Source organism: Atractosteus spatula, chromosome 4 (assembly GCF_055471065.1).
Source record: "Atractosteus spatula isolate fAtrSpa1 chromosome 4, fAtrSpa1.hap1, whole genome shotgun sequence".
Lineage (NCBI taxonomy): Eukaryota > Metazoa > Chordata > Actinopteri > Semionotiformes > Lepisosteidae > Atractosteus > Atractosteus spatula.
Genome location: NC_142709.1, coordinates 57,891,959 through 57,914,847, shown reverse-complemented (window position 1 = coordinate 57,914,847; position 22,889 = coordinate 57,891,959). Strand labels below are relative to the sequence as shown.

At 37.8% G+C, this 22,889-nt stretch overlaps 1 protein-coding gene across 1 annotated transcript in view; it reads left to right on the top strand.

Moving 5' to 3' along the window:
• The window catches only part of dner (delta/notch like EGF repeat containing), a 70,334-nt gene that overhangs the window by 17,742 nt on the left and 29,703 nt on the right, over positions 1–22,889 (top strand). The window contains exons 2-4 of the mRNA XM_088914762.1: positions 16,809–17,117; positions 18,691–18,785; positions 19,803–19,966. Of these exons, the coding sequence (XP_088770888.1) occupies positions 16,809–17,117; positions 18,691–18,785; positions 19,803–19,966 (568 nt within the window). The remainder of the gene's footprint in view (positions 1–16,808; positions 17,118–18,690; positions 18,786–19,802; positions 19,967–22,889) is intronic.

Genomic DNA, 22,889 nt, shown 5'->3' with positions numbered 1-22,889 from the left:
ATGGTTTTAGTTTCCTGTTCCTGATTCCCTGCCCCGCCGGTCCCAACCCGGTTCTGGTTTTAACTTCGGATGGATCCCCTGGTCTTGGACTACCTCCCGTCTTGGATTCCCCCTCTGGATTTACCCTTGGATTGTTCGCCCTGGATTCACTCCCCCCGGACACCAGCACTGCATGGACACGCCCCCCTGTCTCCTGACCGACTCCTGCATGATATTTTTCCCTATTGTATCTTCACCTTTCAGATCGTGTCGTCCGCATAGGGCCCGGAAAGAACTGTTCCTGACAGATATAAGTGCACAGCTTGGAATTTTGACAATCATTGTTTTTGCTTTTATAGAAGTATATAATCCAAAATAGATGGAACAAAACTGTTTAGACAAATCTGTATTTATTAAAAGTCAAAATTATTAACATTTTGGTTTTTTCAGCACGCTTAAAAATATTTCTTCAATTAAACAGATTGAATCAGTCTAATTAAGGTTTTTATGTTATGCTTATGTTCTTTCTATCACTCAGCACAACTGACCAAATAATACCTTGAAAAATGTTAAATAAATTGTAGTGAAATAGTGATGTTTTGTTTAGAAGTAGCCGAAGAAAAACAAGGAACTCCCACAGCCAGCTAAACCATTAATGGCCTGAAATACAATCTCCAAAATCCCCAAAGGTGAGCTGTCAGAGGCCTCAGAACCTCTGAAAAGATAATATAAGATGACTTTGACAGCCGGTTTTGTTGTCTTCTCTGCTTAACTGGCGTGTGTCTCAGACTCGGTGGCATCTGCTAGGATGACGTGGTTTGGGCTTCGCAGTCTGCTCCTGATAAAGCTCTTTGTCTCGGTGTCCGAAGACGATGGGGCAGAGGCAACGCGGCGCGGCAGGACTGGAAAGAGAGAGACGCCGATCAAATGAAGATAAGCGAGGCCTCTCACAGCGGTCCTCTCATTTGACAGGTTGCGGAAGAAAATGTACTGTACTGTAGTTAGCCACTGAGGGGACGTAGAGCAGGAGCTCTATGAGGAAGGACAGATTCCCAATCTCTGACCTTCGGAGATGTTTGGGAGAAGTAGGAGAAAATTATTGTCAGCCCACTGCAATGGAAGTCGAGACCGATGAAACAGCCTCTTGAAAAACTGAAACAACAACATCGAAGAAATATCTAAAACCCCTTCCTTCATGGGGGGGGACTGACATGTCAGAGAATCTGTGAAGTCTACGGCTTTATCTGTATTGAAAGGACCATTCAGGAAGTGCATGGGAGCAGCGTCGCAGATTTTTAAGTACCTATAGGGCAAGAATGCCTTTCAGGGTTGCAGATTGAGAGACAGTGCAGAGGCCAACAGGCTGCAATGTACTTGTCCACACACAGAGCGGTGATGGTGAAACATTCACTGATCACACTGGAGAAAATCGACACATAATTGTTAGGGCACAGACTCCCGGGCAGACTAATATCCATTGCCCAAAGCTGATAGGCATAGGTCAACAGGGTCAGATAAGTCAAATCACTTACAAGCAAGCTGGACAGCAGCAGGTCCCTTGAATCTTTATGGGAAGCAGTAATTTGGAAGATAGCATCCAGGACAGCACAGCTGGAAGCCATTATGAAAACAGGACAGGCAGACTGTGGCACCAGTATCACCCAAGAGGGACAGCTGAGATATTCCTTTGTTCCATTGCCAATCTCCACGCTGCGTAAAATGTAGAATTTTACTTTTCACTGCTTCTTTCATGAAGAAAATGTTCTTTTCATTAAAGTAGGCGCTTACCTCCAGAAACAAGTTTCATCCTCAGTAATAAACAGGGGTAAAACTGTTATTCCAGTCAGGTTTAAATGGACGGAGACAAACAGGAGTTCTCTTTATCCCTTGTCGAAAACATGTTGAGTGTAAATGTAGCGCATATGCAGGAGATGCAATGCTTTGGAATGGATGACGTCTTTTAATGTTGCAGATCACAGCAAAGGGCAGGGAACTCTGAAGCGTGCAAAGGCAAAAGGATGCTTTGATGTGCTGAAATACATAATGTAAAAGGTTAACTCAGATGCTCTCATAGAGTGCACCAAAGAAGTGAAAGTGTGAATCCTCTTGCTGAAAAAGTGTCATTTATTTGAGGTTATTTCAGATGCAAAGGTCTGATAGACATCTGACAAAATTACACTGCCTTTCAGATGGAGATGTTTTGAAAAACAACACAAAAAGGCAAAAAATCCATATACTCTTACACACGTACATACTGTATCACATGTACTGTATACCTTAATATGTAGAGTATGATGGAGTATAATTTAATTTGGTTGTTTGTCAGTATGCATTTATTTATTGGAGCAGGATTTGCTAATTTCAGATACATGATCAACACTGTTACATACAGTATGTTTCTAAATGTATTATATCATTAATACCTCCAGGATGTGGGACTTGCTATTGTGGTCTGTTTTTTCAGATCATACCGTAAATGTTCTACAGGATACTGATAAGTCACCAGGGACTGATTTTTATGTTCTCCTGTTCTTTTTGTCATGACGTTTGATGCTTTTTGCTTTGCATTGTTACAATGCAACACAACAGAAAGCATTTTTTTTTACTGAAGTATTGAGGTAAACACTGTCACGATTGTAGTCCCTCCCCCTTAAGGGCACTCCGGCTCTTTCACTTTTGAGTTGATTTTGTGCATCTGCTCCCGGTTCCTGCCTCCCTATAAGAGCCAGACGCGCACTCTGTTCGAACTCCCATTCCCTCTTTTTGCCCCCAACCCTCCACCGGATCCCGCTCCAGTTTTTAATCCTGTTTGCCTCGTCTCGGATGGACCGCCTGGCTTTGGACCTTTTGCCTTCCTCTTGGATTTCCCACTGGACTCTGATTTGGATTGTTTGCCCTGGACTCATCCCCCAGAACACCTGCACACCATGGACACACCCCCTGTTTTCATTCCTGACTCCCGCATGCTTTTTCCCCGTATTTTCCTCACTCTACCCCGGATTGTGTTGTCTGCATAGGGTCCGGAAAGAACACTTTTGTGACAAACACCAAGGCAAGACAAGATCCAAAGCAGTTCTAAAGCATGGAAGATGTATTGCTCTGCTTCACAGAAAGAATGGCATTCTTTTTCTACATGAGCTTCTCCTTTGTAGGCAAATCATACTCCTGAAGAGCCTGACCAAACATGCAATTTATGTTAAATCCAAACATGTCCTTTGGACTCATTTGACTTTGGAGTTTGGCAGTTTTGTGTCTTTTGTGTTCATGTTATCATAGGGCTCATCTGCTGACCCCAGATTCATGAGATTAAACATGAATGGTAATCTTGGAGTCAATCTTGTATCCTGGTTGGGTGGAAACGATCTCATTATCCTTGTGCATCCTGATGAAGGTCAAAACTGGAATTCTTGTGGATTTTTTATATCTGTCAATGCAGTTGTTGAGGTCGATAATCTTTTACCTTAGATCTTGTACACTTCTATGACTTGCCCTGTGATGAGGTGCTAAGAATTTTGCTTATGTGTTCAACCTTCTTTAATTCCTAGTGACAGTCAAAGTTATTTTCCATGCCTTCTAAAAAAACATTAAAGGATTAAATTTGCAAACATTTATTTTTAGTAATTAACAGGGTATGAATACATTTGAACATTTTCAGTATGTGTATTTAGAAAGATCTACAGTCAAGCTAAGTGATATACAGTATTCTGCACTCCATTTAATATTTTTTATCACATTTTAAATAAATGTTTAAATTTTCTAATGTACATGTATTTTGCAGATATCCTGGTTCTACTGTATTTTAATCAGTTAATTGTGCATTTAACTTTTAATTTATATAGTAACTTTTTATAATATCTTAGTTCCATAAGGCCCCTATAAAAACAGCAAAGTCTTGGCACGGAAATATTTTTTAAAAGATATGGAAAACACAGGTTCTGTTTCTATGTTTTTACATTATTGTTAGAATTGTTCCCTACCTATTTTTTATAAAGGGACATTTCATTTTAACTGATACTTCTAAGTTGAAAGTAGGTTGTTGTGTTAATTAGAATTCAATTCTATCTCCCATTCTTACACAAGGGAAATAAAAAAGATCCAAAAATAAGTAGCCCCAGTTCTCATTTAGTTTTGCTGATTGGAAGAACGTATAAATGCAGATTCCTTGTTGGCGTTTAAGAGCTTAATCACAGAGCATCTTAAACATCTGCTCCTTCGTGGACTGGAGAACCCACAATTAGGAAATATAGCAGAAATCTTTCAAATCGTCTTCCATGAGTGTTTGGGAATTATATCCCCACCCTACTGAAATACAATCAATAAATGAAATGGATGGTCTCAAAATTGGGCAGATGATTGACAGCAAGTGTTTCACACCAGATTTCCTATCTCACCATTTATTATCATTAAGTGACAGGTGATAGCATCCATTGATGGATCATTGAGTGTGCGGGGATCGTGCTGTATAATAAATCAGTAAGGGACTGAATTACCTTAGTTATAAGGATGTGGACGTTTTTTGTAGGAAGCAAGATGACCACCTGCTTTTCTGCAACTTCTTAAAAGTTTGTTTTGGAATTTTTACTGTTTTTCATTTTACTCCTGCTGTGGTTTATGCCAACACAGTTTTGGTACACTGGACCATGATAAATGCTACCATTCTATGATTACCACCAAATACCTATTGGAGGAAAATGATTGTTCAAGTGATAGTCAGTTGTTTCTTCAATTGGTGAGGTGACCAATGATGATAATACATTCCCCGTTGCTCTTAGGGGAATATGGTTCAGACAAGAATCTCTATCTTGTCTTCACCCATGGGTCTTTTACACCCTACAAAGGTTTCTAAAAAACATTTACAATAGTACATCATGGTTTACTCATCGTCCAGTGTAGCAACATAGCAAAAGCACCTTGAAGGATATAGGACTCTGATGTGGTGGTCATCACTACTGCCTCATGCTTGCAGGGTCTGTGATTTAATTCCTAGTTGTTGTGAGGTGTAGGACTTTAAGGGGGGTAAAATCTAACCAAATGGGTACTTCACCCTTGTCAAGATTCATTTCTTTTCTGTAAAAAAGAAAGGATACTGTAGTACTGTTACCCTATCCTCCTGTAAAGCAGAAGAGATGTTTGAAATCGGAATAGGTGGGTTTAGAAACCCCAAAGGATCCAGGTCCACCAGTCAAAACCTGCGTGGTACTGTACAATGTTCTAATCACCATGGCATAGTACCTTGATATAATAGCTCTTGCATATTATATACTCTTGTGCAAATCACGTCTCTTAGTGAGCTACGCAGTGGGATGAATTAATGAAAAGAATCTCTGTGGAACATACTCCAAGGGTTTAATGATATGGAATATAATATGATTTCTTGGTGGGGGGACAATTATTTTTGTGCAGCTGATTCCAACTCTGTCCTCAGTCTTCTCTGTTTTTATTTATCCTGGAGCTTGATAGAACTGAAGCCCAGAAGTACCGGGAACTCCTTGCCATGTCTCAAAGCCTCAATGTGTCACATCGTATTTTAGATTCAATTTGAAGCGTGTCATTTTGTGTTACAGCATCGTCAATGTCAAGAGTTTATTTTCAGAAATAAAAATAAACTGTTTGTTCTGGCTTAAACAGTTTTGTTTATAATCAGAAGTTAAATACATTTAAAAAAATGACAATTAAACCTTCAAAAACAGAACATCATTTTTGACTTTAGTGAATATGTCCATATATTGCCCATTATTCTGCAGTATTATAAGTTATATCATAATATCATAATAATGATACAACTGTGCCATGTCTTTACAATGCATGGCTAAAATCAGAAAGGCTTCCTACCTAGAACTCCTTTGCACTCCATTTCATAGTTACAGCTCATTTGAAATGTGATGCTCTTAAAAAGCATTTTCTTTCCGCGTAGTTTGTCAAAGACACACGGAGAAGATAATTGCCCCATAATGAAATTATGTTGATTTTGTAGATGGTGTTTTTTTGCTTTGTTGTGAATAATGACTGTCAGAAAAGGGGTACACATCCTGATCATCACCATAGGAGAATAATCTCAGATCACACCAAACAGAGATATTCCCAAAAAAATGTGATTGTGATTCAGCTGATATGTAAGTATGAATTATATGTTGCCGCAGCACGTGAAAGGTGTCAACTGCAGCTGGAAGCTTGACTTGGATTTCAATCAGCGGTGCTTGTGCCATTAGCTATGTATTAGACAACAAATGCAGCAGTGCATTGTGGGCATCCAGTCCTGTCAACCCATAAAAGCTAAACAGAGACTAAAATGTAGGAAGCAATTTCAAATGCACGGCGCAGGGAGACTCCTTAAAGTATCTTTAAAGTCCTATGTAGTATGTGCTATTTATTGTTGATGTTGTTTCTTATTAATCATCCAACATCTAATGCATATTCTTCAGATTATGCAGGGAATAGTGGAAGTCACATTTGTTGAGAATACTAAAAAGATAATTCCCAGTCTCAAACATCATGTTGCTTGTTGTCTACTAATAAAGCAGCCATACTGTGTACTGTGGTCTAGGTCCCCTCATGAGGGATCACAGTTAGGCACTGCTTCTCATTACAGGGACTTTTTCATGCACTTTATGCACTTGAGAGCATGCACTCCTCTCACTTCTGGTGAATTAATTTACCTTGGCACTAAAATCCCAAAGATGATGATGGTTTTATTGGAGAAACAAAAAACAACATCAACAAGTGTGTGATTGAGTGCCATTCAAAATAATATTATACCTTGGGATCATGTTAGACTTAGAAAAAAATCATAACACCTTATGCTATGTACTGTAAGTGGGCTTTGTCAAATATCATTAATGTTCATGCATTCCTAGTGTATCTGAAAAAATATGTGATGATAATATTAAAGATTAACATTAGTTAGCTGTTCTGCCATTTCCTCCTCTCCACACCTAAATTCAAGAACATGCAGTGCAACACACCACAAAACAAAGCAGAAGACACACAATAGAAGAAAAGAATTTTAGAAATGAAAATGACAGAAAGGAAATAGCTAGTCTTCTTCCTAAACACTGTACCACAATAGCTGTGATGTTCTCCTGCCCACTTATTTGCATTTTGATGTAAAAGTCTTTCTGGGACACCCAGGCTCTGAACAGATGTTCGTAGCCAGAGCACATTGCATTTTGTTCATCTTATTAACTCAGCTGAATGCATCCCTTCCTTTCAAGAGGTTAATTTTGCAGTTGTTCACATTGTGAAACATACCATCACTACATTACAACCATCCCTGCCTATTCAGTGGGAGACATAATTGATTTAATATTCCTTATTTCCTCCACAAAATAAATTATTCCTCTCTTATTTGTTTGACTGTGTTCTCTTGCATAGGCATGAATGGCTGCATTGAATTTGTGTCCTTTTCCAGAAACTGTGTCATTTTCTGACTTATTTAATATAATATGAGAAAATGAAAGATCAATGAAAATTCTTTTGAGTTACATTTTGCTCCTATAGTTCTGCAGAGATTTGCGTGTAATCTTTCTTTTCAAAAACTGGTTTGTAAATACAGCAATGCAGATGAAGGCATATGTATCAGACCTCTGAATTTGACACAAGAGATTTCACAAATTAATTCAGAGGATGTTTGTTTTTCAGTGCTACTTCTTTAAAGCTGTTTAAACACTCATTGATCCTAGCAACTGGTGGTAGTTTTTACAGTAAATGTAAGAGGTCATGTTTTAAAGATGTACCATGATTTGTACTAGCATCCAGAGAGGTCTTCACCTGGATCTATGGGGTGTTAAAAGCACTTAACATGTGTTTAGTGGAGCAGAGGTTCCATACAAAAAATCTCTTTTATCCCTGATATTTGTGGCGTATAAAAATCTTTTGTCCATAAAACAAACCTTGAGTTTAGCATACTGTAACAGTAATAGAAAGGTACTGTATGTAACATTGCTATGTTGGAACAGTTTTGAGCAGTAATAGTGTTGCATCGATTGTCATTTGAAGAGTTAATGATGACTATGAAGAAAGCAACAGAATAACCATCAAAGGTAATTTCTGCTTAAATGTAATTTCCTTGTATTCTTCCTAGGTGATTTTACCAGCACAGACACCATTTAAAAAATGGTTAGAGGGGTGGGCAGCAGTGACTGTGTTTGTGACACTTAAACATATTTTAAGAGACTTGACTTCAACTATTTTGAATGTTTCCAGCTGTGTTGTTAAGAGTCTCACACAGATTTGGTCACAGTTTTATTCTTGGTGCAATGAGCAACAGGAGAGATGGAGGGTACTGATAGGCAATATGCAACATGAAAAATTCACTCAAATTAAAAGCAGGGGTTAGCATTGATGCCTCACACAGCTGGGGCAATGGGTTCAATTCCAAGCCAGGGGAGCTATCTGTGTTTAGTTTGTATGTTCTCCCTGTGCTCACATGGGTTTCTTGTGGGTGCTCTGGTTTCCTCCCACAGTCCAAAAACATACAGTTTGGTTAATTGGCTTTGGGGAAAATTGACCCTATGGATGAGCGTATGCATATTTCTTTGTGTCTGGGTGTATCCTGCCTTGCGATGTTGCTTGCTGGGTTAGGCTCTGGCTCCCTTGTAAACCTGTATTGGAAGAAGCAGTTAAAACTATTATTATTATTATTATTATTATTATGTTGCCACAATTACAGTGAAATCTATGAGTCGGCTACTGAGCAAGGAAGGCTGAGTAAATCAGCAAGCCAGCATGAGTAAAATGAACAGTAGTTACTGCGTTTGTACATGTGTCAATGTCTCAGGGATGATCAAACAGAATGAAGTTTAAAGTCTGGAAGTCTGGCCAAAGCTGGCAGTGTGGCAACAACTGCTGCAGTACATCCACTTTCCTGAGACAAGTTCTCGCCAGTGAACCGAGCTGAACTTGTCTCTTTCAGATTCGTTCTTGTGATCCAGCGCTATGCCCTGACACCAAAATAGCCCTTGTGAAAGTATTCCAGTGGCTTTGCCTGTAATATATACCTCACACCTCTTTTGCTTTAGTATGCTTCCTGCGGTTTTTATCATGTTTCACTATATCTGCTTCTGTTTTGCAGCATGGCCATGGGTTTACTGTGCTTTATAGCAGTTTCCAACACTTTAATTTTAACTTTGTTTTACTGTCCCGTTTTATATGCTGGAGCAAAGGCCAAAAATCACTTATTTCTCACCTGAGGACTGTGAGAATTCGGTGTCTTGGAATTCACCATTTCATTAGAGCTATGTCAGAGATCAGTCCTTTGCTCGATTAATTCAGTAGTCATTTTCACGTTAATTTTGGCTGGGAGAAAGAAAAATGTCTTTTAGAATTTTAAACCTGGTGCAAGAAATTCAAAGCTTGCTTAGAAAATAAGTGGTGTCCATATAGGGGGGACATGTTTAAATGTCTGTCATGAAGCCATCCTATTTTTTTGTGTGCATGTCTGTGTGGCGATCTTGGACCATGGATGTTTGTTCGACTGTGAACTGGCACACAAATCAACTCTGCTTTCCAGATTCAGGAATCAGCAAGCCTGACTCTGAATGCTCTTGTTTAAAGACTGGAAACAATGGCCTATTTTCCCAATGAGTATTTATTCAGCTCAGTCAGATCTGTTTACCTCTGCATAAGCTGCCAACCTAAATTTGCAGTATTTCAGAATCATTCAGTCTGATTATTTCTGATCATTACACTTGTACTTCAAGGGACACTGTACGTATGCAGGGTGGGCATACAGTAATTTAAATCTCCCACTAACACATTCTTGAAACATTAAATATTTGAATACAAAATAAGCAAAAATACATTGTAAAAATGATTTTTTTGAGATTTTATAGGTGACATCATAAAGAACAAGATTTTTTTGTCTGCAAGACAATACAATTCATGAAGCTACCATGGCATTTTGGAATTATTCTCTGGAGAAGAATGTATGTATTGACATTTGAGGGTATATATTGCTTTGAAACTGTCACTTTCCTTTTTGTGTCTGTTCTACTGAATTGCTGAGGTAGAATGAATAGGTCTGCATTTTACTGCATTTTTTGTAAGAAAAGAATCATTTGACTGCTAAGCAATTAGTAAATCTTACAGAACAGAACAGGCTGCAGCAGTAGCAGTATTGAAATCCATATAAATACACATTTTGATAACCTACTATTACACATGAATACAACTTCGTATTATAAAAAGAGCAAAGGAGTTTTTGAATCACTGATGACATCTTAAAAGTCTCTTAAAGTCTTACAGGGGCAAAGTAAGTAAAAGTAAAGTAAAATCTGAGTTTAGTCCTGGTAGTTATTGAACCTCCTACACCCATTTCAATTAATTTTAATTTACAGTAGAAATCAAACAAAAACAGTGGGACTGAGAAACCCCTTACTGGCCATGTGGTGTTCTCAGCTGAGGAACATAGGAGTGGTGAGTCTTCTCAGTTACCTCCACCCTGTACTGCAGATGCCCAGAACAGTTAACATGTCCTGGAACAGAGTTGAAAATTTTATGAGACTCTTTCATTCATTCTTGGTTGCTGACTAATGCAAATACGTGGTGGTTTTTTATTCCTTTCTTCCTTTTATAACCAATATTTTTGGGTGAGTGAAATTGACCTTTGCATTGAGACAAGTCAGAGGCAATTTGGGGGATAGATTTTAAAGATTGATTCCTAGATGCTACAGCAGCTTTGTTGTCTGTCAAGAAATCCTTGTTTGATAGATGATCCTCACAGTAATTTATTATATTCCCCCTTTTTTGCTCACACAGACAAGTTTTATTTTCATTCGTGTCCTCATAGATGTTTCTTGTTTTCTAATTTTTTTTACTTGTTCTATCTTACAAGCCAAAATGCCCTGTTTGAAGGACATTTTCTTCTCATCTTGGTGCACAAAAATACCTGTCCTATGTACTGTAGCACAAATCTTCTGGGTACTGTGGCAGTGCCCTCCATTCATCAATTACAGCCTGCTTTTACCCTGCAGAGGGTTTTGTAATGAGAATCAGTCCCTCTTATATAGGTCACCATAACCTTAAGATGAAGATTCAAATATGGGGAGATTATATTCTGTGTCTGCAAGAATCTTCTTTTGGATTCCCTGGTGGGAACGTGCTGAAAGAATCTTTATGAGGAGACGTGAACTGAATAGACAGATGAGCTGGGATCCTGCTTGCTCTGTATTAAGTGTTCATGTTTACTGGCCCAGATCCTATCTTTATTTTGAATTTTCAGAAGCCTGCTAGGTCATGGTCCAGCCTTATGTTGTTATTTTGCCTGTTTGATTTTATTTTATTTCACAGAAAGTGGTTTGATTTCACCTTCCACTTTTTGTTAGATTTCACATTCGAGCACCCGTCCATGTGGACACCTCTGGTTCAGAAGTAAGTCCAGGAGTCAAGTTTGCTTTCGTGCAGGACAGCAAACACTAAATTTACTCTTGTAAGGTCATGGCAAGCCAGTGCTGCTTTTGAGATAATCTGAGATAATGGATTTGCTGATGCTTTTCAAGCGGGCATGCAGCTGCAGAAACACAGGCAATCCGATCGCTGCTAACGATCACAAATCAAGGTTAAATGATAATGAAATATATTGGGAAATTAGAAGGGCAAACCTACAGTATCTAAGCATTTAAACATTATTTATCACAGCAGTAATGCTGAACCCACCAGGGGATTAAACACCTGTAAGTCAAAATGCTGTTTACAATAACATTGATTGTTTAACCACTACCACAGTGCTGCATTGACTTTACTGGACAGCTGCCAAATGCACAATGCTTTATTGTGTTGTCAGGCGGTCTATAATTTCAAAGTTGAAGTACATTGCATGTTTAAATAAATGCTTTGTAGATCATTCAAATTTCGGAGGGCATTACTCCCTTTCACTACAAATAATTTGAAGAGATTTCTCTCTGTTATCTGTTCTCGTAACATTAAATAGGACTTCATAATTCTACATCCTGATTACATTTAATTAGCTACTACTTGGAAATTACATTTTGAAGAAGGCATGCATCAGTGGGTCAGTTAATACTCAGAACAAGATGCATCAAGTGTTTTCTAGCTGCAAGGCCTTTATGCAGATTTCAGATTAGTCCTGCTTGACTTAAATGTACTTGAAAGGAGCAAGTAAAGGTTAATTTCATGCTGCAAAGAAGAAAGAAGAAATACAATATCTCAGATGTGAAGACTTCTTCAGGCATGAGGGAGAGAGGTGGCAGCGATATATAAAGCACAGGAAAACAAAGGTTAGAGCAGGTATGAGCACACTGGTAAGAGAGATTCCAAATGAAGGGAGATCTGGGAGTGAGGAGTGAAAAGTTTAAATCTGTAAATCAATGGAGAGGATCCAAAAATAAATTAGTCTATCACTGAAAGATGTTTACAAGAGGATTGTAGAATCAGGTAAGACTGGTGCTATAAGGTAAAATTAGATGCCCTAAGAGCATGGAACAACATTACAAATGGTACAGGAACAGCAGTACAAATTTTATACTGCTGGCTTTATAAACTTACAAATTATTGAAACAGCATTAATTTTAGTAAGGTGTAATGCATAATTGACAGGTAGATTTCATTTTCTTCTGCAGATAATGTGTTATCAGTTTGTTAAAATTCAGTGCTCTCTCAATGTTTCCTGGGTGTTAAGGGATTAGATGGCCCTTTTACCAATGTTTGAACATCATCAGGAAAGGAGTATTACTAGTGGATTTTCTCCACTCTGCTTGGTCTGGAGCAGATTAGCACAGTTCTGGTCTTAGAGAAATTCAACCCTGTGAGTCTTGCATGACACTTTATATCTTCAGCACCTACAGAATTTGGGAAAGGTGTTAAATTGGTCCCGTAATTAGATCAATCCATCCAGAGTAAATCTAAGTCTTTAGAGGAAGCATTAAGGAGGCAAGAACAGCTTACTGATTGCTCAACTGCAACTTTGGTCTCCATCAAGTTTTCTGCTCTTTCCAACATGACTGGACACTCACTTATGGCAAAGTCTGCTTCATTAATCCAAGATAATGTGCTGTGTGATATGAAATTAATTTAATTTTTTAAAATTTTCCCAACCTTCCATCTTCCTCAGCCCCCTGTTGTAGTTTTGACACAGTCTGTGGAAAGACTATTCACTTCTTGTCAACATTTATTGTTTTGTTAATTTTCCAGATGGCCTTATGTTAATTACAAGCAGTCATGCAGACTACATTAGTATGGCTTCACTAGCTTCAGATCATTAAATGATATTAAAACTAGTTAGTGCATATTAATGAGGATACATGGAGCTTAGTTTTTAGAAGAATAATTTCCTAACATTACTGTGCACACAGAAGGGTGATTCAAGAATGACATTTCTAAGATTGTCCATTTTGCTGCCCAAGAAGCTTGCTTGGTTGTGCAAACTGTAGTTTTTGTTTTTGTTATATTTTAACCCATTAATCACCCATTTTCTATTTCATGTTAAAAAAAGGCACGGATTAATAGGATGCTTCTAGTTCTTGCCAGTAAAAGTAAGGTCCAGGGTGGCTTTCAAACATTTGGCTTAAGTTGGCTCTCAACGTTTTTTTCCAAGTTGAAAGGTTAATTACTGTACGTAGACTAATTGCCCCCTTTGATTAAACGTTCATAACCCTTTTTTTGCACTCCATTATTGGTTTAAAAAAATTCCCTGCTCAGCATGCATTCAGTTTCTCCTCAACCTACTTATTAGATGTTAGCCCACTAATTTCTTTCTACACAGTTCTTAAATGATGGCCATTAAGTGAGTTGTAGGCATCGGTAAGGACGGCATTGTATCTCAGACTCCAATTCCATTCAGCTCACATTCCACAGTTCTGAAAACCAGAGATGAGTACGGCACTGATGCTAATTACATACCATACCCAGTTAGGAGATGAAACCCTTTTATTTAAAAAAAAAGATCCTTGAAAAGCAAGTAGAGATCAATTGACCTGAGTAATTAACAAGCTCAGCTGGAGTGAAAACCAGTTGTTCTTAAAGGCCAGAGCTGAAAACCATTTCTCTAGACATCTAGACATCTCATACTGTGTAAAGGGGTTTCTCAGAGAGAAGGAAAATCAAAAGGCAAGACATGCGCTGGCATATGTCATTAATTCAACGATGACATCTCTCTCTTGAATTCATGTGTTACAGATTCCGCCTGATCATAAGTTCAGTCTGAATTCTGCTACGTGGAGGGAAAACATTCCCCTGAGTTTGACCATTAATTTTCTTCTAGCCGACTGAATTGTTCCATGCAGTGGATGAAACAAGATTAGTAAATGTATCTCAGTGGAAAGAGGCCAAAGTCTCCCTACAACGTCTTCAAAACTTGAAATTGATGATGTCAGTTGCTTAATGGAATTCTTGTTCATTGCGATTGGTATTGATTCCAGGATGTTAGTGAAAATTCTTACAAATTTGCAAATTGATAGTTTAAACAGAATGATTTTTTTCTTCATTTTAACAAGTGAAAGAATGTTTAGATCAGTGCTGGATATGGCCATGATGTTAACTGTTTGAGGTGGACTTAGTGACCTAAAATTCCTTGGTCAGATGAACTACTGTATATACATTATGAGGAAGAAACATTTGCACGTCTAGAGATTTTTTTATTCAAGGCCAATTTAAATTGGTGTCTTCGATACTCTGTGTAGAGATTCTATCATTTAATTGGATGTATTTTAGAAAAAAGTTAAATTGATCTGTTGATCCTTTAACAAGGTCAATTTCCACACTTCCATACAGACCAGTTGATTCTGAATCCCTTGATGCAAAATAAACAATGTGTTGAATTAACAAATCCAGTTATAAGATAAGCCAGTATTATGCTAGATGGCATGATATTGTTTCATATTTTCTTCATCTGTTCATTCTGTCATTCAGGTTTAAACAGAAATTACATTGTATGTTTTCACTGCAGTCAGTGACAGACAGAAAACAGAAATATCTCTGTTTGAGACTCACTAACACTATGCATGTGTTTGTCTCCATTTGTTCTGAAAAAGATTGAGCATTTTTACAATACTGATATGTATATACTGCATACAGGTACACTGTACAGAGCACATTCATTGACAATTACCTGAGACAAAAAACGTGTAGATGGCCCACACCTCCACTTTTACATTTTTGTGTCGAAAATAATGATCCTAGATATTAAAATACTCTCCTAAATAGATGTATCTATTTTTTATTTTATTTATTTTATAATATATTCATTTATTTTGCAAGTAGTCTTCACTACTATATATGCCTTCCTTCATTTACCTTTTCTTTTCTTTGTAAGTCTTTTCAAACAAAACAGGCTTCAGATCTGATTAATACATTGATCAAATAGATTAGGACGCCTAAGACTTCTTCGCTGAAAACAAACAAATTTGTAATGACAGAAGGGCTATTTTGTTGTTTCCTCCTAACCTAAGCCCCCCCCCCCCCCCCCTCACTGCGATCAATAATAAATTGGGAGAACTAATTCATTATACAAGCAGGGATGATATCTTGCTCCATGGTAACCACACGATCATGACCTTGCCTTTGCAACTGGATAGGTTTACTGAAATTGTATCTGCAGCTTTCATTCCAGACCTGGGGGAAAAGCCACTTCTCCTCGGCTCCCACAACAGCCTTGCAGTCGCAGTGCTGCATGAACGAAGTTTTTGCTTTCAAAGGGGACTACAGGAGAATTTATTTATTTTTTTGTGATGTTAGGTTTGAGAGTACCAGTAACTAGGCAAACCAGAATCTAAGTACAGTGGATTTGTTTAATAGACTGTTAGAGGATTTTCCTTTTTAATTCCGTTTTTATTTCACGTAGTTAAATATCAGTTTTGATATTGATAAGGTGCTCTTTGTCACTGTTGTTTTAGCATTGTATTCTGTGTAAGGTTATTTAAAGATCTCCCATAGGAGCAGTGTTCTTTATGGGCAATTGAAGGCTGAATTTTTTTTTAATGAGAATTATTTTTAGCTCCCCAGACTAAGACACCGGTGTAATCATCTATTATGGCTGCAGCAATGTTTTGCTGCAGTGTACCAGTTCTCTCATTCCCAATGTTTGGTGTGCTGTGCGTTTGATCTTGAAGCTTCTTGGGGAATTTTTCTGTCCTCTGTTAATTTGCCGAAGAACTGTCTCCATGCTTATCTGTGGCAAACCTGATTAATAACTTTATTAATTGCTCTGCTTTTAAAGACTTGGTAATCAAATTAACTTTGATTTAAAATGAGAATTCCATGGATACTTGTGGGAACACCAGCTAATGTGCTGTCACGGGTGGAGCTTTTTTACCAGTAAAACAGAAAGCAAATGTGAGCTGTTACATGTGACGCCACTCCCCTTCAAGACAGATTTAAGAATTTCTAGCCCTTTCTGCCTGGGGCATAGTGGGTCAGTGAATTTCTTGCCTACAGAAAAAGGGTAGTTGTTTAATACAACACATGTCAGTAAGAGCTCCATTTAAAACAAAGGAAACAATGTGAAAACTCTAGAGCACATTCTAGACATTCTAGAACACATTCTAGAGCCTTGAAATTAGAAAGGGGACTTTAATATCTGGACCAATATTTTCTTCTTAAACGTTTTTATTTTTAAATTAGACAAGTAGTTATTGAGTCAAAGATTATTTCAATTACCTCTTTAAATATTTTAACTTAGCACAATGCTTACTTAGAATAGGACAGAACATATTCAGGGTTCTTGTTATTATGAGATGAAGATGGAGGTTTGCCCAAAACAACCTTCTGTAAAGAGCTTAAAATGGACCACAGTAATTGCTAAGTATGGCAGTGATATAAATATATAATCATACAAATCTGTTTTCTTGGAATCTAATCTGGCTTTGTCTTCATTGCAGTTTTTCGCAGACCCCTGCACCAGCAGCCCTTGTCTCCATGGTGACTGCAGCAGCAGTGGCGGCGAGGGATACAGCTGTGTCTGTAAGGAGGGCTACCAAGGTGAACTCTGTGACCAGGCGCTTCACACAGCCTCTGTCGCTAGCAGCGAGGCCTCACCATCTCCCTCACCGGAGCAGCCCAGCCTGGCACCTGCAACCTCCCTCCCGCCCACTACTGTGCCCACCACCGTGCAGGCAGCTCCAACTCTGCAACCGTGGCAACCGCAGCCTGGCCAAAACATAGTTGAGCTACTCTGGGAAGCCAAACAGGTGGGCTTTGACAATAACAGAATATTTAAAGACACAGAAACCTCATCTTCCTGATGTATAGGATTCTTAGAGCCCAGAGATCTGCTAAATATGTCTTTGCAGGGATCTATTTAAGGGGATACAGCAGATCCCGGTTCTCTTTGTTGTAGATTAGAGTTACATAACAAACAGTGACCCACCTCTTGTTAGTTCTCACACTTAGGGGTTGCCATGTCTTTATCACTTTCTGGAGAGCTTTTGTATTCCCACTCCCCACTGATAGCTGGTGTGTGGTGAGCATACTGGCACACTATGGCTGCCTTCGCATCATCCAGGCGGGTGCTGCACATTGGAGGTGGTGGAGTTGAGTCCCCTTTATCTGTAAAGTGCTTTGAGTGGAGTGTCCAGAAAAGCGCAATATAAGTGTAAGCAATTATTATTGAATTGTTATTGATTTTTTCAGACCATCATTGCAATGTAGTGAATGTAGTGAAGTAAAAGGTTTGGTTCTAATAAGAAGTCCAACTTTATCACAAAAGAAAATGACAGCTATGCTGAAAATGACAACAAAGACAGGGCCTACTTGATTGTTTTCTATGTGTGAAAAAGCACTTTGCTGTTGAGTGTAAAGGTAGATGGCTGGCACCACTGACCTGAATATAAAGGGTGCAGATGTTTTCACATGTGCATGATGCCCTTTCTCCTTGTCAAGGATGTGTAATGCATGAATGAAAGGTGTGAAGATGTTCACATGAGCAGAAGCTTCTATCTTGCTCATTTTGGCAAGTCTTTATTGGGATTTAAATATCTACTGTAGGTTTTGAAAACAGAACCCTTTAATGAATATTGTGCTGGAAGGGAGGGGAGAGGGGGTGGGGGTTGGTGGTAATAAGAATCTGAAAATGTTTCAATGAATAAATTAAACGGATTTGCTGGTAGGCTTGAAGTGAATATAGCAGATTAGTTTCTCGTGCTTGTTGAGCACTCAGACTTAGTGTAGTGTGAGGAGGGGGAACACAAAGGCATCAGAGGCACACTGCTTGTGGTGATTTTCCATCTGTACAGCAGAACACTGTAATGCACTTGGCTGGAATCTCGATGTATGCTTCTGCCAGCCTTCTGTATATGCTATAGAAACATACCATGTGTCTTTGCTGGCATAGCTGTTCATCTATTTCCCCCTGTCGCACAGAGGAGTAAGACACGTTTTATCTCTCTTAGCACAATTTCAGCCTTCCTTGCAGATAAATCAATCTTCATTAAAACTAACTGCACGTATCAGTATTATACATTACTGTGAATATTGTGCAAGGGGCTTTAATGATCTTTAAAATAAATAAGCGAGTAGGCATTTCTAAAAAAAGGGGTAACAAATTCTGGATTATTAGTAAGGAAAGGAATTGTCTGGGAGCTTTTCAACCTTCAGTCTTTATTGGCACAGCAATGAATTGTAAATATTGCAAAGAGATGTGTCCCCTGTAGAAATAATTAACAGCTTTATCTATCCACACAGTGGCAAAAGATGCTTTGCTGCCTAAGTTATCTTCCACCATGTGGCTGAGTAGACACAAAAGTGTGTGATTGTATATTTCAGATAACCCCGGAGTCAGTCTGTGGAAATACAAGTCTGAACGAATCTACAGGAACACAGAGTTTCTCTCTGGAAGTACCAGAGGAGACATCAGTGAAGTACGAACAACATATACTATTTTTATATAGAGTTACCTGCTCTGATATTTTTGTTCTTGTTCTTAATTGATATCCTATGTGCACTCTGTAGAATATCTTGTGCAGCAGTTTTTCTTCCAAAACTTTTTCTTTAAAGCAGTTCGTGCTTGTATCAGATTTTATTAATTATGCAGCAATATTAATCTAAATTACTGGCCTAATTCCACATTAGTCTCTGCATTTGAAAGACATATTTAATGCTTCTGTTTGATTTTCAAAAACATCTTAATCTTTTTTTGCCACTTCTACCCAATTCAGAGTGTAATATTTGATAGGTATTAAATGATGGAATAAAGAAGTTTAAAGATAATATTTTTAAGAAATAAATTAGAAATAATGAAATGCAAATGAGACAAAATAAGCCATGTTCACTCAGTAAATGATGCTACACAAAGACTGTTAAAAGAAACAATTAACATCTAATTGCCAAAGCCACTCACTTAACTAAGTTGTCTGTCAAGCATTTTGAAATCTTTCTGGTATTGGCTGACATTTAATGAACGTGAAATTAATCAGTAATCATTTGTCCTATCTTATGCAAATGAAGTGCTATTCTGGTGCTCTCAAATGAGTGTTGACACAAATTTGCAATGCTTTGACTTCTCCAAGTTCAAAGAGCCACATGGCGTGGTTCCTGGTTTGCATGCTAATAAAAACTATTGCTGTAACATTTGGCAACAAGCTCAGTATAATTAAACAAGGCTTATTGTAAATGTAGCAGAAGCATTTTTAAATGGCAAAAAATAGAAAAGGTTTAGAAAAATATTGCAGTAATTGATTAATCATGGCAGTCCAAAATGAGCTAACAGAAGAAGAACAATAATAATCAGAATAAGAGGTATCAAGATATTATTAAAATGGGAACGACAGTATAGACTAAGCCTCCAGAATAACTACATTTTCTTTTCATGTGATATTGTTACCTATATATTGTTTTGATGTTTTGTAGATTTGATTCTTATTCACTGTAATTTCTAGGATTAAAGTGAATATTACAGGATTCCCCACCCTGTGGAAAGTCAGTGAGCATGGATTCAAGGAGTCCTCTGTTTCCGAAGGGAGAAACATTCCTTTTCTTCAAGCTGTGGATGGTCTGGTGCTGTCTGAAGATGCACTACCCCCAGGAAGCAATTACTTCATTGGTAAGCGATGACCAGGCTCTCCTGTTAAACAGATGGGTGTTTTTGGTAAAGTATGCTAATATGTCTTAGCCTAGAGGTGAGACAGACATACAGTACTTATCTTTTACTATCTATCTTTGCTAATGGCATACTGTACATTATACACAAAAGGCATTTTCATAAAACTGAAAGATGTATGTTTTAAATGTATTTGGGTAATTCGAGGGAGTTTGTTCAGACACACTGTCTAGGAGTGTTCAGTTACACATCTACACAAAACTGCCTTAGTCCAGCTGTGTATAAAATGATCATCCTTATTAACTGCATGTGCTCTAGCAAACCAAGCTGTGGGCCAAATCTGTGCTTTAAATGCCATTAATAACAAGATTAGCTATAAATATATAACTATAAATACATCGGGAATTCTGAAATTCATTTGGACTTTTTACTTTATTTGAGGACTCGTACTGAGAGGCATTAAGCTGGAAAAGGTTGTCTTAAATTATTAATAAACTCATTAAAAATAAAAATGAATTAATATAACCATCAATGCATTTTAGAATGCAAGAAACTGTAATAATGGGGATAGACTTTCAGCCCATCGGTGCTTACCCTTTCCCTCTGCCCGAAGAAATACTATCAAGCCTACATTTGGAAGAGCTGTGTTTCCTCCCTGACAGCGGGTTCTGGTAAATCTGTTCACTGTGTAATTCTGAGTAATGAGTAATTCTCTTTTACATCCAAGACAAACATAAAAAATAAACACACTTTTGATTTTCGGTCACAGTTGTTACTCTGAAGTGCACTACCAGCACAGGAAAGCTTTGCACAAACAGACGAAGTGAGAAGCATGATCACTCCTACATCACTGAACATACTGAAATGGCCCAAAGGAGAGGAGGCCATTCGACACTTCTAGCCAATCTGGCCTATCTGGTTTCTAGTAGCTAATTGATCTGAAGATCTAATTCAAACAGTCCCTGGAAGAAGCCAGAGTATCAGCCTCAACAACATGGCTTTTTTTCAGATTCCCACCACCCTTTATGTAAAGAAATACCTAAGTTATCAGTTTAAGAGACACTTCCCCTTAGCTTGTGCTTGTGTAACCTGGCTCGTACTTCAGTGTTTATTCTGAGGAGGTCCACTGGGTTGAATTTCTCGGTGCCTTTGAGTATTTTGAATACCTGAAATGGGTTGCTTCATAACATTGAGTTCTTTCAGTCTGTCAAAGTACAACATTCCTTTAAGCTCCGGATATTGTCACCATTCTTTGGAATGGCTTCAGAGCAGAAAAATATTTTTTTGGAACATAGTTACCACAATTGTATTGCCACAGTATTCAGAAAGGCAGAAATACATCAGGTAAAATTAACATGACAACCCTTGATGTTAATTATATAACTTAACGTTCTGTTTGTTTATTGCATTGCAACTACAAATTATCTAGAAGATGATAGTGTTGTGTTAAAATTAACATCTTTTCCAGGGGATGGTTCTTCAACTTAAGTGGTTGTCATCTTATATTTATCTTTTATGGTTCTGCTAGCATCTCATAACAGTCTGTACTTTGTACTCATCGTCAAGGCCTTTTGTCTTGAATTTTATTCAGATGTTTTGCAATTTCCTTTCCAGGTCCTGCAGTGTTTGCTAATCCTCTTGGTTTGGTATGGTTTGTGAGCTTGACTTGTTTACTTACTATACCAGAACCTAATAACTGACTTAAATTAATAATGGTCCTAATACAGTTGCCTGTGGTACACCACTTATTACATTTATTCCAGTTTGGGCTTTTGCCTAATGTGTACTTTCTTTTTTAACTAATACCTAGTTCTTAATCCAAGTGCATTTATTAAAGCATACTTCAAATAACTTCTGTCCATTAACCAGTTATTCATCCATAGAAGGTGTAATCTTACTTATTTGCAATGGCCTTGAGAATGCTTCAACAAACAAATCTTTAAATCTTTTGTTGTTCATTTCCAGCGTATCATAAAGAATTTGTATTCTTACTGTGTAAGTATGACTTAGCCTTTAGTATGACTTTTCTTACAAAAGGAGAGAAAAAGCAAAGTGGTTCTATGTTTTTAAAAAAACACAGGAAGCCCAGGCGGAAAAAATTTGAAGTCCATCATGCATTAAACTTCACAGAATGTCTTTAAATTCTGTATAAATCCATGCAATCATCCTTTCCAAGACATTTTCCTTAATGCACTCAGAATGCTTTGAGTGGACGCATTCTGGTGGCTTTTAGTAAATCCATGATCAATGGACCTGCACAGATGAGCTGCTAAGTTTAGGTAGCCTGGTACTCCCAGGTGGAATCAGCTAAGTGTAACACCTGGTGCTTTCCTTTGCTATGAAAACCTATAACTCATTGTAATCACAGTTACAGCATTATTCACTACTCTACTCATGCCCCTGCTTTCAACTAAGGAATATTCGTGGAGGCTGCTCTGTAAATGTGAGACTGATTTCTGTGATCTCATCAGATATAGAGCAAAAGACGATGAAATGAAAAGGTGCCACACAGATTGTCAGTAATAATACTGTAATTGGTTTTTGTCTTTGCTTTAGGTTTTGTCAGGCTTCTTTTTAGTTGCTGTGTTGGCCTTTTGAAATTTACATTAATTGGCTTTTTGATTTTTTTCCATACATACAGTAGAGAAATTGGCAATTTGGAAATAATTTTATGCTTATATTTTATGTCTTTTTTTCCCTTTTCATGATCTGCAAATGGCTGTCTAAAATTTTTTTTTAACCTATCATAAGGAGTTTGAACAAATCAATAATTGGGCTCAAATGACTCGAAGCACATAGATGCCCTGAGCTTGATAAATTTACTGGATAAATTTACAATGATTGAGCACGCCATCATCCTTCCAAATTATTGAAGATTAATTTTAAACATGATTTGCATGTTGAAAAATATATAGCAGTTATAGCA